This window comes from Pygoscelis adeliae, unplaced genomic scaffold (assembly GCF_000699105.1).
Source record: "Pygoscelis adeliae isolate BGI_AS28 unplaced genomic scaffold, ASM69910v1 Scaffold286, whole genome shotgun sequence".
Taxonomy (NCBI): Eukaryota; Metazoa; Chordata; class Aves; order Sphenisciformes; family Spheniscidae; genus Pygoscelis; species Pygoscelis adeliae.
The window spans coordinates 5,095,603-5,112,165 of NW_008825076.1; the positions used below are offsets into that span (position 1 = coordinate 5,095,603).

General features: G+C 36.3%; 1 protein-coding gene across 1 annotated transcript; it reads left to right on the forward strand.

The window, feature by feature from the left end:
• Positions 1-1,391: 1,391 nt before the first annotated feature.
• SPO11 (SPO11 meiotic protein covalently bound to DSB) lies at positions 1,392-15,098 on the forward strand. Its single transcript, XM_009326771.1, has 13 exons — positions 1,392-1,399; positions 2,986-3,099; positions 6,167-6,255; positions 6,847-6,913; positions 7,112-7,220; positions 7,859-7,945; positions 9,633-9,669; positions 9,892-10,001; positions 10,898-10,997; positions 12,313-12,350; positions 13,911-13,987; positions 14,191-14,302; positions 14,979-15,098. The coding sequence occupies exons 1-13, from the start codon at positions 1,392-1,394 to the stop codon at positions 15,096-15,098; spliced, it is 1,068 nt and encodes a 355-aa protein (XP_009325046.1).
• The last annotated feature ends 1,465 nt before the right edge of the window (positions 15,099-16,563 follow it).

The following is a 16,563-nucleotide window of genomic DNA, read 5'->3' on the forward strand; positions in this document are numbered from 1 at the left end:
CATTGGTCAGTCAGGAAGAGCAGGAAAAGCCCTGGGTCTGTCAGGAAGGGCAGGGCCAGCTCCCGTCTGTTAGAAAGGGCGGGAAAAGCCCTCAGTCAGTCAGTCAGTCAGTAAGGGCAGGAAAATCTTGACTTTGGTTTCTATAGAAATTTTCTGCTTTTTCTCTCTGGCCCTATGGTTTGACCTCAGATCATGAGTTTTAAGTCCAGCACACAGAATAACCTTTTCTAATTTCTTTGGTAATCTCTTTTGCCTCTTTTTAACATGGCTTCATCCCTTCCAAAGAAGTTGGATTGGTCTGCACCAGCCTTCATGGAGGACCACAGTGTGTGTTCCACTGAAGTGCCAGCTGGGAACAAGGCAGGCTTCAGGGAAACAAGTCTGTCTGGTCATGAGAGCCACGTCCCTAGGTAAAAGATGTTAAAAATAGCACCCATACTCTCTTTCTGTGGTAATACTTAAGTAGGTAGTGCACCATTGCACCTAATGGGCTTGTGTAAAAGTAAAAAACATACTCCCCTACAAAAACACAGGCGAGAATGGGCTTTTACACTGCAAACAGCATCTCTGTTCCCTCAGACCTCTCCAAAAAGTCTGCAGGTACAGACAGAAATACAGAAAACCATGACGAAATAAACATACTGAATTTCACTAACAAAAAACTCATCATTTTTTTAAAGACTCTTTCCATACATAGTATATCAGCCTCAGAGGCTAGAACAGACTGGGAGCATCTTAAAAGTATTTTAAAAGGAAAAGGATGATGATGATGATAATAATATAATAATAATAATAATAATAATTGTGACTTGAAGAGTTCTTAATCTTTGTGGCAGGGTATGGGAACTGCATGGCTTTAGCAATGTACAGTTCTGGGTTTTGGAGTGTGTTGGTTTATGACATTGCAGATTTTTATTTGTAACTTTCTCTTGTGTATTTATATTGTTTGCTTGCTAAAGGTGCTATAATATTAATCTTTTATGCTATTAATGTTGAAGATCATTTCTTGTGCTATACAGGAACAAGCATCTACTCATGCTGCAACATGTTAGAAATGATCAGGCAAACCCTGTGAGATATACAGTGCCCACCCCTTCTCTGCTCAGATTTCGCTGTTTACTAAACCAGAGTGAATTTTAAGTAGGCGTACTTGGCCAGTATTGTATGTTTGCTTATTAAAATTCAGTTAATCTCTGCAAAAGGAGACAGAGTATCAGCAGGGGGTACACAGAGAATTGCTGTCCTCTTCCTCCTATTTTGCCACATTTACAACTTCTGTTGGCCACTAAATTGGGAAATTTGGATTGGAACAGAAACCTGGACTTTCAAATTCTGCAGCAAACTCTGAAGTACGTCTGGAATATTAAGACAGTTACAGTGGACAGAACCAAATGAATAAGTAAAATATGAGTATCAAAGCAATGACACGGTTTAGATTTCTATCTGCCTATCTGTTCTTTCATCCATCTGCCCATACATATTTCTATTGTCTTCAACACTCTAATTTTTGTTATGTTGGAGGTATGCACCATAGTCTTGTACTCTTACCATTTGCTGCATTACATATTTAGCTCACCAGCCAACCATTTCCTCTGTGCTTACTAGAATTTCTATTTTGGATGTGGCAGTGAGATGTAGGATTTTAATTAGGAGGAAGAGACTATGAGTCTGAAAGTTAGGGAATCTTGGACTTGATTATGAAACTATCATACAGTAAAAAATGAATTTACATATTGGCTGCATGACCAGGCCTTCTTGTATTATCAGCACTGCAAATGCTTCACTGTTTCACCTTTGGAAAGCCATTAGTCTCTCTGTGACCAAGTTTATTCATCTAAAAAACAGAAAAAAATCTTGCGTTGTGTTTGTTGAATGGTTTAATATTACTGGACAAAAATGTTAGTAATAGTAGGGGTTTCTTATACAGATACTACTTCGAATAACATTTTAAAATTAAAGGTTAATACTTTCCAGAAATTACTTTCCAAAAATGGTAATCTAGTTTCAGCAGAATGAGTAGTAAGTGGAAGCTGAGCTACAAATGGAAGAAACATATTCAACTGATAGAAGAGAGCTTTAATGACACTTCATTATTGTTTAAGGAGACTCATAGCTAGGTTTTAAAAATTCTTGCTGATTCTGTGACAGTGGGATAATTCATTTTGTGTTGTGTGCACTGGTATTGACTCATCTTTTCTTAGTATATTACTTAATGACCAAATTTGACTTTGCTGATAAAACTTTGAGCTAAAATAAGTTTTGTCTATTATTTTAATTCCTACCTAAACTTATGATGGTGTATAGTACACTTGTAATTTTAAGGACAGCTGAAATGTTGGAGTCAAATTGCTTATGAAAATAAAAAGCATCTGTCATAACACTCAAACTAGCCTACAGTTTTGCTGTAAGGGATCTGCTGCAAGGTTACTTTGTCTTTTTAGGTGAAAGGTACAGATTTTATTCTTTTCACAGTGCATCTGTTGAGACTAAGCCTTCATATAATTAAAACCCTTAACAGTTTGTTCAGGGCAGCAGATCAAAAGGTTAACGTGCAATGGTACAACAGGAAGTATTTGTACTCTTGAACATTTTTAAACTTTACAGCATTTAAAAACAACTTAGCCCAAATCATAGCCAAAGCCAATATTACATCATTTATAGTAAAACATTAATAGTTAGTCACAAACCAGCCAGTTGGTCTAAAAGTTCAGCTGCTGAAAAATGTGATGGTTTCAGGATTGAATAGAAATGTACTTCTAATTGTGTCCTCAGTCATGCATCTGGAATGGAAAGTCAAAGATTTTAGGGAAACTGAACAAAACAAAATTAAAAAACAAAAGCGTTCCTCCACATTTTTGAAACAAATATATCCTTGAAGCAGTTTTGGATTACGTGATTTTTGTAGGAGTGGGGATAGATGATTAAAACTCAAAGCAGAACTAGATTTTATCGTATGAACTGTATAATTAATTTTCTTTGTTTCAGTTCTGAAGTTCTTGAAGCAATAGAAAATGTTATTCAAGATGTACTTAAAAGCTTGGCCCAAAAAAAAGCACCTGTTCTCACACTGGCTAACAGATCGGATTGGAGGAATATAGAGTAAGTATTATATATTTTGAAGTCCTGCCTTATATTAATATAAATGCCATGAATATAAATTTGATTATGTAACTTCCAGAAAAGTTAACGTTACATAATTCTATAAGTATTAGAATCAATAGATAATTTGACTTCTTAAAAAGTAACGGACAAATAAAAAGTAATGCTTAGTAACCACTCTGCATGAATAGGCATCATGTATTAAGTAACAGCAGACCATAGCATAAAGGGGAGTAAAGCTACTGTAATAGGGGTTAGAAAGGAAAGGGAGGTCCTATAAACAATCATTTTCTGGAAGCAGTAGAAACCAGAAATAGTAAGTTGTGTTAGAGTGAAAAAATCTGTTTTAGGCTGGAAACAATTACTAGCAATTTCATCCTCCAATGCCTTTTCTGTGCTTCCTCTTTTCTCTCTGCTTTTCCCTATGGTATCTTATTTCCTAAAATGATAGTGATAAACTTATCTTTTTGTTCTTCAGAGAAGATGCATCTCACCTCTTCCTGTTGTATTTCTTGCCTCCGTGTTGTGTTCTAAGTTCATTACTAGCCAAGTAAAGCAAACCAAGTTTCTAATATGTTATCTAAATTTCGGATCTTATGCCAGTTTATCTAGACAGGATCAGAGAAAAAGCAACCTGTCCTTTATAGCACACTCTGTGATTTGTAGAAGTTACTTGTGCAACAGTATTTTTCCAAGGAGCTCATTTAAACTGGAAATACCTGAGAGATTAATTGCTTTCTATAATACAGAAGCAAAAGGATAAAGGAAGGCACAAATCTATTTCTTGCCCTGTAATAGCTTTGGATGTCAGTGGGTTAAGGGATATTTAGATTGATAAGGTTGCAGAGGTCCTTGTAAGTGGACCCATTACAAACATTTAAGGTTGAGAAAACATAGCAAACCTTCCACGCGTAACACTTTGGTGGAACACTCATTTAATGAGAACAATAAATTTCTGCCAATCAAAAAACCTGAGGGGCCTGAAGGTAATCAGTTAACTGAAAGGCTTGTATGTTCCAGGGAATTTAATGGTTTGTGTCTTGATAGTTTGACAAAAATGTTTCACTCGTATGTCTGTAAAAGTAAAATACTATAACAAAGTTTTGCAATTTTTGGCAATCTTCGGGGAAATGGCATTCCAGGCTAGAAAAACAAATGTGAGATGTTATTTGCCATCAGAACACACAGGGGGAAAAACATTCAAATTAAAACAAGTTAACATCACAGTATGTTAAAAATAAGACTCATCAATCACATTAAAAACAGCTGAACTATTATTTATGGTGGAGAAATGTAATCTCAGATATGCATTTCCGTTGAATAGTGACCTATATCCCATTTTTAATACAGCAGTTTAAGAAGATTAAAATAAAAATAAATAGACAAATAAAAATAAAAACAGGATACCAAAATATAGTATGAATGGAGGAAAACACAGTCAGTGGGGCATTTTTTTTCTTTTTTAGGCAGCTTTTCATACTTAAGCTACACAGCTGGAATCTGCTGGGCAGGAACTAGTAGAACGAGAGAACGATTTTGTGTTTGAAATATTCCTTGTAAACATTTGTAGATGCCCAGAGAGGTATTTACCTGAGAATGATGTCAGTCAGTGAGGATGCCAGGCCTAAAGCAATACAATTAGTTTCCATTGTCCAGCTGTATCTTTCCAGGAAGAAAAAAAAACAAAACAAACCAAACAAGCAAAAAACCAACAACAACAACAAAAAAAGGAATAGATTTCCCATTAGCGGAAAGAAGATTTTAAAGAAAACTACTCTGCTGGTGCAAATGCAATCCTAGGAAGAATTGCTGGATGTCCAATCTAATGCCAGTTTGCAGTTGCCTTTATGAAATACCTGTGGGAGCCACATTGACCAGGCCCTTCTGCATACTGTCTTCTGAAAGGAGCATGCCGTATTTAACCTGAGAGAGCAATCCAGCAGTTTTGATTACTGTTTTCCTACCGTGCAGTTACAATGTAGGGAGCATGCAAGTGAAACGCACAAATATCTTTTAAATGTTGCAGCACAAAGGCAAGAAAGTTACTTAGAAGCTGGCAGGCAGATGCTAAGCTGTGCTGCTTGCTACTGCGGTCACTTCACATACGTGCACCGTGGTGTGTCCTGCCACCCGAAGGATGCATGGAGCAAAACCTTTCACAAAGAAATTTAGAAACATTATGTGGTTTTAGATAAAATTATGGCCATTTTACCACCAATACTTTTAAAAAGTACATACAAAACTCTGAAATGAAAAAGAATGCTTTAAAGACAGGACTGTCATATCATTAGGCACTAAAGTAAAATAATGAAGTGTCATTAAGAAAATAACTGATTTTTTTGGTGAAATGTGCACCTTCAGACATGAAATGGTGAAACACGAAATGGTGGAGCTCATTTAGATTAAACAACTGTTTAGAGAATAGGATGGACCACATTTTTTTTTCCCAAAAGTTAATAATGGAATATAATTGAGGTATTCTGATAATAATTTACGGGCATAAATCCGATATTATTGTAATATGAAATAAGAACACTTCCTACATTCTACATCAGAAAGTCTCTGTGTCAGACTTGATTTGTATTCCAATAATGATTCACATTTTTTCCTGTGTTGGGTTATTCCTTTGTTTTCATGCTAAACAATAATTGATGCTGATATATTAACAGTTATAAACATGTACAAAATATTTTTCTTGACTCTACTTTTGTCTGGAAACATGTATTTTAGGCTTAAATTCAGTCCTGAAGTATCTTCTTGAGAAACTTTCATGCTTTGAAGCCAATGATCAGTTGGCGGACAGTTCAGTGATGTTTTGAATGGGTCATTTTGGCAGATGATGACTACTGCCTGCCTTTTTCCTTCAGCCACTCTGATGGTGACACCTTCAGCCACCCAAGCTGATGGTTTCTGTACTGAGTCTGAAAATAGCGCTAGCATATTTGATTAGAGGAAAGGGGTCTGAGTCTGAATTACCTTGCAGAGAACAATTTACATATACTCAATAAGTTTACAGTTTTATTGAATGTTTGCAATGATTTAGTTTTTAAATTTAAATTTAAATCAGATTTAAAGATTCTGTAGGTCTACAGATGATACCATGTTGTACTACAAAACAAATAAGAATTGACTGCCCTAGATCAGCACCAAAATTTGGTAAGTTAAAAAAGTCCAAAAGCAGAATTCTTGTTTTTTCTTGTATTTTAGTTCAAAACTTTGGAAAAAAAAACAAACCTATGCACTGTGATTTAGAAGTGTAGGGATAATATAACCTGATATTACGACCAGCCCTTCAGCTTTTCTATTTTCTATTAAATTATAGTGAGTGACAGTGAAATTAATACAGCGTTCTTACAGTTTCTACCCTCCCCAAATGAATATCAGCTGAAGGCATATTCAAAAGGTCTTAATGTAAAAACAACACTCTTCTTCATAAAGCTAGCTAGTAAAGGAATCTTGGAATATGGACAATATGCTAATTTCTTTTTCTAACTCAGTCATTTAATTTCTTGGCCTGGACAGCAGGGCATACATTCCCTCACTTAACTCGATCATATTTTTTCTAATTATGCTAGAAATTATTGAGTCTATTGATTAGTACAGTCTCTCTATATTTTCACAGCACATTAAAATATATGTTTCGAAGTTTTATTTTATGAGACACAAATATGGGTCAATATAAAGACAAGTTATTGTATATGCATTTCTGAAAATGGATAAAATATCTTTTAAAATTTATCTTTTCAGCTCTGATGCTCAAAATATTATCTATGATCTATAAGATGGTGCAGAGCAATACTTATGCAACTAAAAGGTAACATACTACATTTCTGTAATTTCAAATAAAGTTGTATTTTGACAATGTTATTGTGAAAAACAGCCTGTAGGATAATGGATTGCTGTACGTAAAATGCTTTAGATTGATCTAATTACCCATGCCCTCTGTAAAATACTCAAGAGCCTACAGCTATTTCAGTATTATAATTACAAATACAATATTTTGCCTTGATAGAGATATATATTATTCTGATACATTACTGTTTGGTAGCCAAAGTGTTGTGGACAATATAATCAACGACATTTCTTGCATGCTTAAGATACCTCGGCGAAGTCTACATATAGTAAGTGGCTTATTATGAATGTTTTTATCATTATTTCCAAATCATATAGATTGAACTGAAAGCTGAAATACAAAGAAAAGTTGTCAGTGGGAAATACGTAGTTAAAATAAAAAGTGTCATTTGTGCAAATAAAACCTAATTATGGTTTATCATAGCCCTGGAAAGGTTTCTTTCTTCAGAGAAAATTCATGAAGTTTGCTTCCTCCAAAGAGTTTGGGACAAACTGCCAGCTAAAATCACAGGGCCTTTTGCTATTACCTAGTGAAGGCAGTGCTTAAACTTCAGAGTGCAAGACATCTGTTCAGCAATTCATACTCAAATGATTTGTAACTTGGGGATTAAATGGAAATTTAAAGTAAGCCAGAGATGTAACAACCTTTCAAATTTACTTGTATCTCATGCCTTACAAGAATTCCTTTGTATCTATAAATGCAGTTAACATTATTTATTGTAAGTATGCCTTTATATCCATGATGACAAGAACATTGCTTAGTGTTTAAAAGGTTGATGACAGTCGATAACTGCTTATGACCAGTCAGAATTCTTTTCAGAAGTTTCTTGTTTTGCTTGTGCAATATAGTAACACAACAGCGTGTAACTTCCAATTTACTGTATACAATTTATTATTATTTTTTCAGCTGTCTACAACTAAAGGTTTTGTTGCTGGTAATTTAAGTTACACTGAAGAAGATGGTACAAAAGTGAATTGTACCTGCAGTGCAACAGTATGTATCATAAAACAGTAACAGTAATTCATAGCATCTACCTTTGCATGACATCCTGCACTTCTTGTAGCTCAGGTTACTGTATACATTTATTATACAGACCTGTGCTTGTGGCAAATTGAGACAATTCAACCTGGGTGAAAAAAGAGAGATAAAAAGTATTGCTCAACTGTATTGCAATTCTGAAGCTCAGCTATATACTCACCAGGAATATATCCTCTGGAGATGGTTTTTAGCACTACCTTCTGCCATGGGAGCCTTGCAGAGGAGGGCGTACATATTGTGTATCCTAGGCTTTATATTACAATGTTCTGTCAAAGAAGTGCTGTGAATCAAAAAATCTTGAGCACTCTGAACACACTTCGTTTCTGTCACAATAGAGTGATTTCTGGCAGAGTAAGAAAACAAGTCTTACAGCATGAGTTAACATACTCGTATGGTCCTCAATGAGCTGCTTCTGCCACACTGGGCAGACTTCTCTAGTAGCAACAGCACAGATGAGAGACTGAACTGAGCCTCTATAATTAGAAATCTCTTTCTGGACCCAAATTATGTTCTCATTTACAGAAGTTCAATGATGATACTCCATAAGAGTTGATACTGTCTTCATGTGCCCAGCACTGTACAACCAAAGGTGTATAACATCGGGCTGTTTGGTCTCAGGATGATCACTTATACAGGAATTACAGACATTAGAAGGCCTTGTATCGTCAACTAATTTTATCAAAGTTAGCACTGAGCTAAAGAGAAGTTTATAACCGTGGTTTCATAAGTCGAGAGTCAAAAGTGGTTTGAGGAGATGAGGTTCAACTAATCTAGTCCTAAAAGATTCACTATAGCCGTGCAGAACATGAAAGCAGGAACAGAACTCAGACTTGCTGACTGTTGTTGTGATTTCCTGGAAAATGTGTTCATTGTAAGCCTAAGTCGGTAATTTCAAAATGGAAAGATAACCTTAGCTGCCTGCTGTACTTTGTTTTTAAGCAGAGTGTAAAGACCCCTGTTATTAATGCTCTTCTACAGCTCTTCGTATTTTTATTTGTTGAGTTGTTCCACCCTGGCACCGGAGGTGATTTAGCAGTCAGAAGTAAAAACAGACCACACACTTCAACACATACATACCCTTTTGCCAAGTTCTTCCTCCAGTTCCTGTTTTCTCATCCATATGCTTGCCAGATTGAGCCAATCCTAATATGAGATGTAAAGTAAACATTACTATGTCTTAAAATTGTTGCTTAAAAATAGTGATAAAATCAGGTTATAGGTTAATAAAAGAAAGGATTTAATGGTCTTCCAAAAAGAATACTTAAATGTTTTAAGCCTGTATTAAATTTGCAGTCTTCACACCAAGCTGACTTTTTTTCTGGCTAAGACAGATAAAAAATTAATCAGGACATTGTTATCTGTGTGAGGTCCATATGATGAACAATCTTCTGTGACAGTAGCACAAACACTTTTCAAAAGCATCTTGTTAAAACAGGAGGACTCCTACACAACCATACAATAGAGCAGGACATGAATGGTTGAATATGCTTATAAAGAGGTGAAAATGTCAAGATTGATCTTGTATATAGAAGATGAATAGTTGTTTCAGGACTTAATTGTGTCCCTCATTACCTAATATTGTTATTTTAAAATATATCATTTTCTCTATTTAAAATGATTAATCTCATTTTTGTTGTTTTAGGCAGTCACTGTGCCATCTAATGTTCAAGGAATTAAAAGTATCCTTTGAGCAAGAACTCTTATTGTAGACTGAAAATATAAAGTAAAAACAAAGAATATTCCAAGTTAAACAATGTTCTGGTAATTTTTTCTTTGCTTGTTGGCTCTGAAATTGGGTCATGAACACTGCTTTTGGCTCCAGAACAGGTATTTTAGAGCATTTAGTTTTAATTGATTGGTGTGATGGATCATTTTACAGGCAGCTAGCCTTAACAGAAAAGATTTAATCTCACATGCCAAATTTATGTTAATTGTAGAAAAAGATGCAACTTTTCAGAGACTCCTGGATGATGACTTCTGCAATAAATTGTCCCCATGTATAATGATTACGGTATGCATCTTACACTTCATATTGTCTAGCTAGACATAAGAATTTAAATGATACTTTAGCATTGTAGCAGTGCTCAAGCTTGGTCAAAAGACCATAGTAAAATTAATATGAAACATGTCTAACAATATTTTTTTTCATTTTATTATCCTGGTAGAAATACAAAATACACATTCTAAAGACTTATTTCCTCCAAACATCTCCTTAGAGCTTGGTAGCTTATCAACTTCATGTGCTGCTGCAAAGTGGCTGCCCCATTCAGTCTCAGAAAGGCTTAAGTGTTGAGTAACCTTTTGTCCTTCAGGATCCTAGGTTTAGCAAACCCAAATGAAACTGAACTGGTTGATTTTGGATTGTACTGAAAGAGCTATGGAGCCTGGAGAATTAATAGGAATGTGTAAATGGAATATGCATACCTACTTGTTCTGGGACAAATTTGGCCCACAATGCCTAAGAGAGATAAGCATTTATACTATGTAGCATACTGTCTAGTTATAGTCAGTCATAGCAAGAACTTGTTTTATATTGTTTCATTAGTGCCATATTTTTGAGAAGAAAAAAGTGGCCTTCTTACACCAGCTTATACAGATACCAGGTTACATCTATACATCAACTCCCAGACCTTACAAATTAACTCCTTAAATAGAGGAATGTATGATACGTCTACAGTGCCTGTAACCCAGGACATCTGCCGTGCTGCTCCCCAGCCCATTCCTCCTTCCCTCCTCACAGAGCCAAAATAGGAACATACAACTTTCCCTGCAAAATAGCTGCTGGGAAAGTATTTCTGCCAGCATTTTGTTTGTTTGCTTGCTTTGAAATGACAAATGTAAACACATATGTAGCCCGATGTTGTTTTAATTAATTTAAAACTGTCTGCTTTTATTTTATTTCCTTAGGGAAGAGGCGTACCAGATCTTAATACACGACTTCTGGTCAGAAAGCTGTGGGATACTTTTCAAATTCCTATTTTCACCCTTATGGATGCAGATCCACACGGTAAATCTGTAGAGGTTCAAGGACATAAAAGGAAAGCAAAATTTATTTAGAATGTCTTCTCTCACTTTTATGGGAAGGTACCCGGAGCATAGAGATCCAACACAATCAGAAGGTTCCTGATTTATGCAGAATATATCTAGGAGTACAGAAGGAGTTTAACTGAAACATCAGTACTGGCTTTACATCCCCATTGAATATACCCTTACCCTCTGTGATGATTTGTTGTGCTTTGAGGTATTAATAAGAATCCTACCTTGTACCTAAAAAAGAAAAACATTTCTAAATAGAATTTGTAGCTCAGAATAGAGCTAGATTTTGAAAGTACCTGTGGGCCTAAAAATGAGGATAAGGATAATGGAATTTTATGATCCATTGCATGATTCCACTGATTTTAATGGGAGTTAGGCACTTGACCACTTCTAAAAGTCTCAGGACATCCTAGCTGTATCTTTACAGAGTTCAATACCGTTGAAAATGTTGCTCTGTCAAGAATTCCAGCTGTTGGCTATGCTATTCCTTTTGTAAAATAAAAGGAAATAACAGGAACTTTTGTAAATGTTGCTCAGTTTGGTATAAAGCAAAATTTTTAATTACGTTATAAACCTTAGGCCAGACAGGCCAGAAGAAAACAGTATGTTTGAGCAGAGTGAGTCTTTTATTGGTTTAAAAGTAGTTCACATACACTTATATTAATAATTCAGCACTCATGTCAATAGTTTACAGCAGTGAAAGCTAGAAATTACAAGACTGACACCAAAAAAAAAAGCAAGTCCGTCACATTCTGGATGGGCTATTCTGTTACATCAGCGGCAGGTCTGAAATTTCCTTCATTTCATGAGGGATTCTGTGTATGTGGGTGCGTATGCCTTTGTTTGAATTCAGAATCTGAATTCACATACACAAAATGTAGAAAATCTCTTATGTATCTACACTGATACCACCTGAAATTAGGGAGATCACTGCAAAATGAGAAGCAGCTGCTCAAAGCAATAGTTCTAAGAAAATACAGATTACACAGGATAAAGACAGACACTTCTTGTGATAGATGTTGGACATGTAAAAAAGCTGATTATCCTTGGTTTTGAAATTACTATGCACAGACAGCGTGAAACATTTAACTATATAAAGGTGACATATTATGCTCAAACTCTGAGTATTTTGACGTACTCTAAAAATAATTGTAAACCATAAAGAACCTCACTAATCATAAAGCCATAATTGTTATGCCATAAAATTGAATTCTTAATGCAGTCTTCTTAAACATGCCCAGTGTGCAGATAAACAGACACTTGACATTTGGTATTCTGCAACCTAGGTGTAGAAATAATGTGCATCTACAAATATGGATCTGTGGTGAGTATAATTTTTCCACTTCAATCATATTGTTTTGTAGCCCAGCCTTGAAGCTGCAATGTATGAAATGTTATAGCCTTTGTTAGAATGGTTACTGCCTTTTATCATTTTGCTTCAAAACAAAGACACAGTTTTTAAGCCTTGTGTATCTGCAGAAATGGCTTCTTCCTGCAACAAAAAGAAACTGGATAACAATGACAGGTGTTTCATTTAACTGTATTTCAGTTTTTCCCTGCTGCACAGGCAGTTTTCAGGAAGTCCAAATAGCAGAGTGTTCTCCATTTTGCTTTGTTTCTGCCTTAGAAGAGAAATGAAGGCTGAAGGGACCTTGGGAGGAGGAGGACATAACTTGTGAGATGGGTCACTCTCCACAAAATCATGTTATGTTGGTAAAGATTTTGTTTTGGGGTGAGAATTCGCTTATGGATACATGTGTTAGTGTGGAACATTATGGAAGAGGCAAAGGGAACAAGAAGGCATTATTATATTACACTGCTAAAAGACAAGGTGCAGGAAGACAATATAGAAGGCAGGCAGACTAAGGTGAAGGCAGAGGGCAGGAGCAGATGGGCGAACTGTTCACTACGGCAATGGAGAAAGAACATCCAAAGGGGAAAAAAAAAACAAACACCAACTTCAGAAAACTGTCAGACATCGACGATGTCAGAGTTCAAATATATGTCATAACATATGCCTCAAGGGCGTCCAGGGAGACAGAACTCCCAAGTTTTCAGGTTAGCTGTCACACTTTCAGCTCTCCTACAAAGGGGCGTAAACTGATAAAACACCATCATCCAGGATTAAATTAAATTGTCAGCTTCCTTTGAAAGTTTATTTTGTTCAATTACAGAGCAACACATGTATGGAATGAAACAAGTATTATGTCAAGTTCATTACAAACAATGGAAGTATTCCTTTATACAGCATGTAATTTAACTGTGATACTTTGCTGTAGATGACACAAGTTTTCACGGATTCTAAAAGCAACCCGACAAAATCAAGTATTACACCACCACCACTCTGGCTCAGAAAGTTGGAGTCACGAACCGTTGGGAGCAGGGGGATTATTCTGAGAAGTATCATTAATTGCTTATTTGTTTTTACACTTTTCCCCTGAGATATTTACTGTAGCCATGATACTGGACCAGATGAACCTTTGTTTGGGCTATTCTTGTATGATGGGGTACTTTCCAGCAGAATATATCAGAAATTTCCAGATTTGATTGTCATTACTCATCCTGGCTTAATTTTTTTTTTTTTTTGGCAATCAGACTCATATTGACTGTAAAAAATGAAACAAAACTATTCAGACTAGACCAGCCTGAACTGGACTAGTCTAGAATGTGTCATAGGCTGAAGGGTGCAAGTCTTTGCGAAGGAGCGGTTTCCAGCAAGGGAATATGGCAAGCGCCAGTTGCAATATTTTCTCCTATATCATCCTGATAGTGGTAGACCTAACTATCTTTGTCATAAAATCTGACCATGACCTTGGAAGGCATATATCTCAAATAATTTAAACTAAAAGTCACTGACTGTTATAGTTGACCTTTCTTATTTTAGTCAATGTCTTTTGAGGCCCATCATCTCACCGTTCCATCTATAAAGTGGCTTGGTCTCCTTCCATCTGATCTTGAGAGGTTAGTTATTTCCCCAAAAGAAGCAGAAGTATTCTTCTGTTTCATAGACAGGAAATGCAATCTGACTTAATGCACAAAAAGACAACTGACATTTAAATCCATTATTCTTTTCATATATTATTTTGGCTTAATATAAAGAAATAAGTTGGAATAAGTATTTTTTAAGTATATGAGAAAATTTAACAACTTTATTTTCTTTTCAGATTAAATATACGCAAAGATGTTCTGATTCCATTTACAAAGCAAGATCAAAAAAAGTTAGCAAGTATACAAAAGAGACCGTACATTGCTTGTCAGCCAATGTGGAAAAAAGAAGTATGTATAAACCTATTGTTTCCTATTTCTTACTCCCCACAGGACAAACCCTATCGTCTGCAATCCTGTTCCTCTTTATGATGACAAACTCTTAGTATAGCAGAACCAGTAAGGTTTTGCAGCCCTAAAAGAAGGCAAGATTGAGAAAGCCCATGCCCACTGTCTCTCCAAATCAGTGGGCCTCAATGGCTCACAGGCCAGAACGGGCAGCATGTTAAGCTTTCCTGCCATTAATTATCTGATGATCATATCCTGTACATGGGATTTTACTGCTTTCCTAAATATTACAGAATATATTACTTCTTTACAAGTAGGGGGATGCTTACAGCAGTTAGTTACTCAGCACTAGACCTCTAATCTCACCTGTAGCTTTTAAACCGTATATCTCAATTCAGGCATATACTGTGTGAAATGGTTAGAAAAGGTTTTGTGTACCTTCTCCTTCCTGTTTAAACTCATAAATTGTTTGTGTTATTGTGAGGTACACACTTGAGAACACATGAACATACAGTAAAGTGAATCTCAGCTCAGTGACAGGGATTTTGCAGCGCCATTTCTAGTAATACTCACTTCACAGTTCTACATGCACGTCCAACAAGTGTACTTCTTATTTAAGTAATTACCTAACCCTGGATCAGGCTGTTACAGCATCACACATTAATTTGTTCTTTTTTAGCTGGAAATTATGGCAGCATCTAAACTGAAGGCTGAAATTCAAGTTTTAACTTCTCTTTCATCAGATTACCTTTCCAGAGTCTATTTACCAAACAAACTGCAATTTGGTGGATGGCTATGAATGCTTGTTTGCAAATGAAACGTTTTTCTTGAGATTGATTTATTGTGTTGACTGCTCTTAGAAAAAATGCAGAGAAACAAAGGATAACGCTTCAGCTTGTTAGGTTTTTTTATCACTGTATCTAGATTATCATTATCTCTTTTTCCTCTTTCAAACCATACGAGAAATTACGATTCTTTTACAGAATACTGTTGCTTCCATTCTGTGGCTTCTGCACTGTAACAATGCCAAAGGCAGTGGTGCATACATAAAAAGATGAGATAACATTTTCTGTCCAGAAAGAACGTAAGTTCAAAACTGTGTCAAGGAATTGCTTTGCCTTCTATCTTAAAGCAAAAGATGATGCTGCACCAACCTTTTTAGTTTGGAAGAGAGTAAGAGACTCTGTTAACAATTTATGGCACATAAGGCCCCCCCTTAGAAATTATTTTGAGTACAGCATTGTGGCATTTTGTGTTCGCTGTAAATTCAGACCAAAAAGTCAAGAGATAATTCTTCATTACTGCATATCTCAAGCAGCTGTAAATGTTCCAGCAACCAAATTACTATTTGTCTTCAATGAACAAGTAAGCAAGCAGATGTTACTGATTAAGAATTTAATAAACAATCCTGTTAATGATGCACATCATAACAGAATCCCTTGTTCATTTTCTTTATTTAGTTGGCTCTAAAACAGTAAAAAGGAGCAGGAAATTGTGGTGATTAAAGTGTACAATAACTTTTATGTGAGGAAACCAAATTGCACGGAAATTACTCCCAAAATTGATCTACACAGTCATCAGCATGGATCTTACAGTTAGTATTTTCAGTAGACTTCTCTAGCTGGTTTTTTTTTTTACTACTGTTCCACCAGTATTAGATTCAAAAGGAATTAGAATTCCTTTTTTAGTTACTGCACAGTAGCAGTGTTACTACCTACTAATAATTTCTAGTGTCCAGGTGCACAAGCAATCTAGACCCAGAACGAATACACGGCTATTCCATCAGCAGGCGGAAGGGCAAGGCGATACTCCTTACCGCGGGAGGCTGCCATCAACACTCAGGCAAGGGGCCTAACCTCGGGTTCAGAAGCAGACAACTTTTCTACGCCTGCCCTCAAGGAAGGCTTTATTCTCATGAGAGTAAGTGCGTTTCCGAAATACTTGGAGCAGCATTCCACCAAAGGTTAACACTACCTGAACTTCAACGGGTGAAGTTTCCCCACGCTGCAGGAGTGGTATTTAGTGCCACTGTAACACCCGCGGGGAGCTGAATGTGCTTTGACCCCTCTGCCCACGTGAACTCCCTCGACGTCGGAAAAAAACACCTTGTTTGCAGCGCCACAAACGCCGCTGCTCAGCTGACCCCGTTCCTCACAGGGCAGGGAAAGAAAAAGTAATTAATTCTTTTTCTCTTTCCTTAGCGGCAGCGCCACGGAGGTCCCCCGCGGGCCGACGGGAGCGGAGCGGGAGCGGGCACGGCCCCG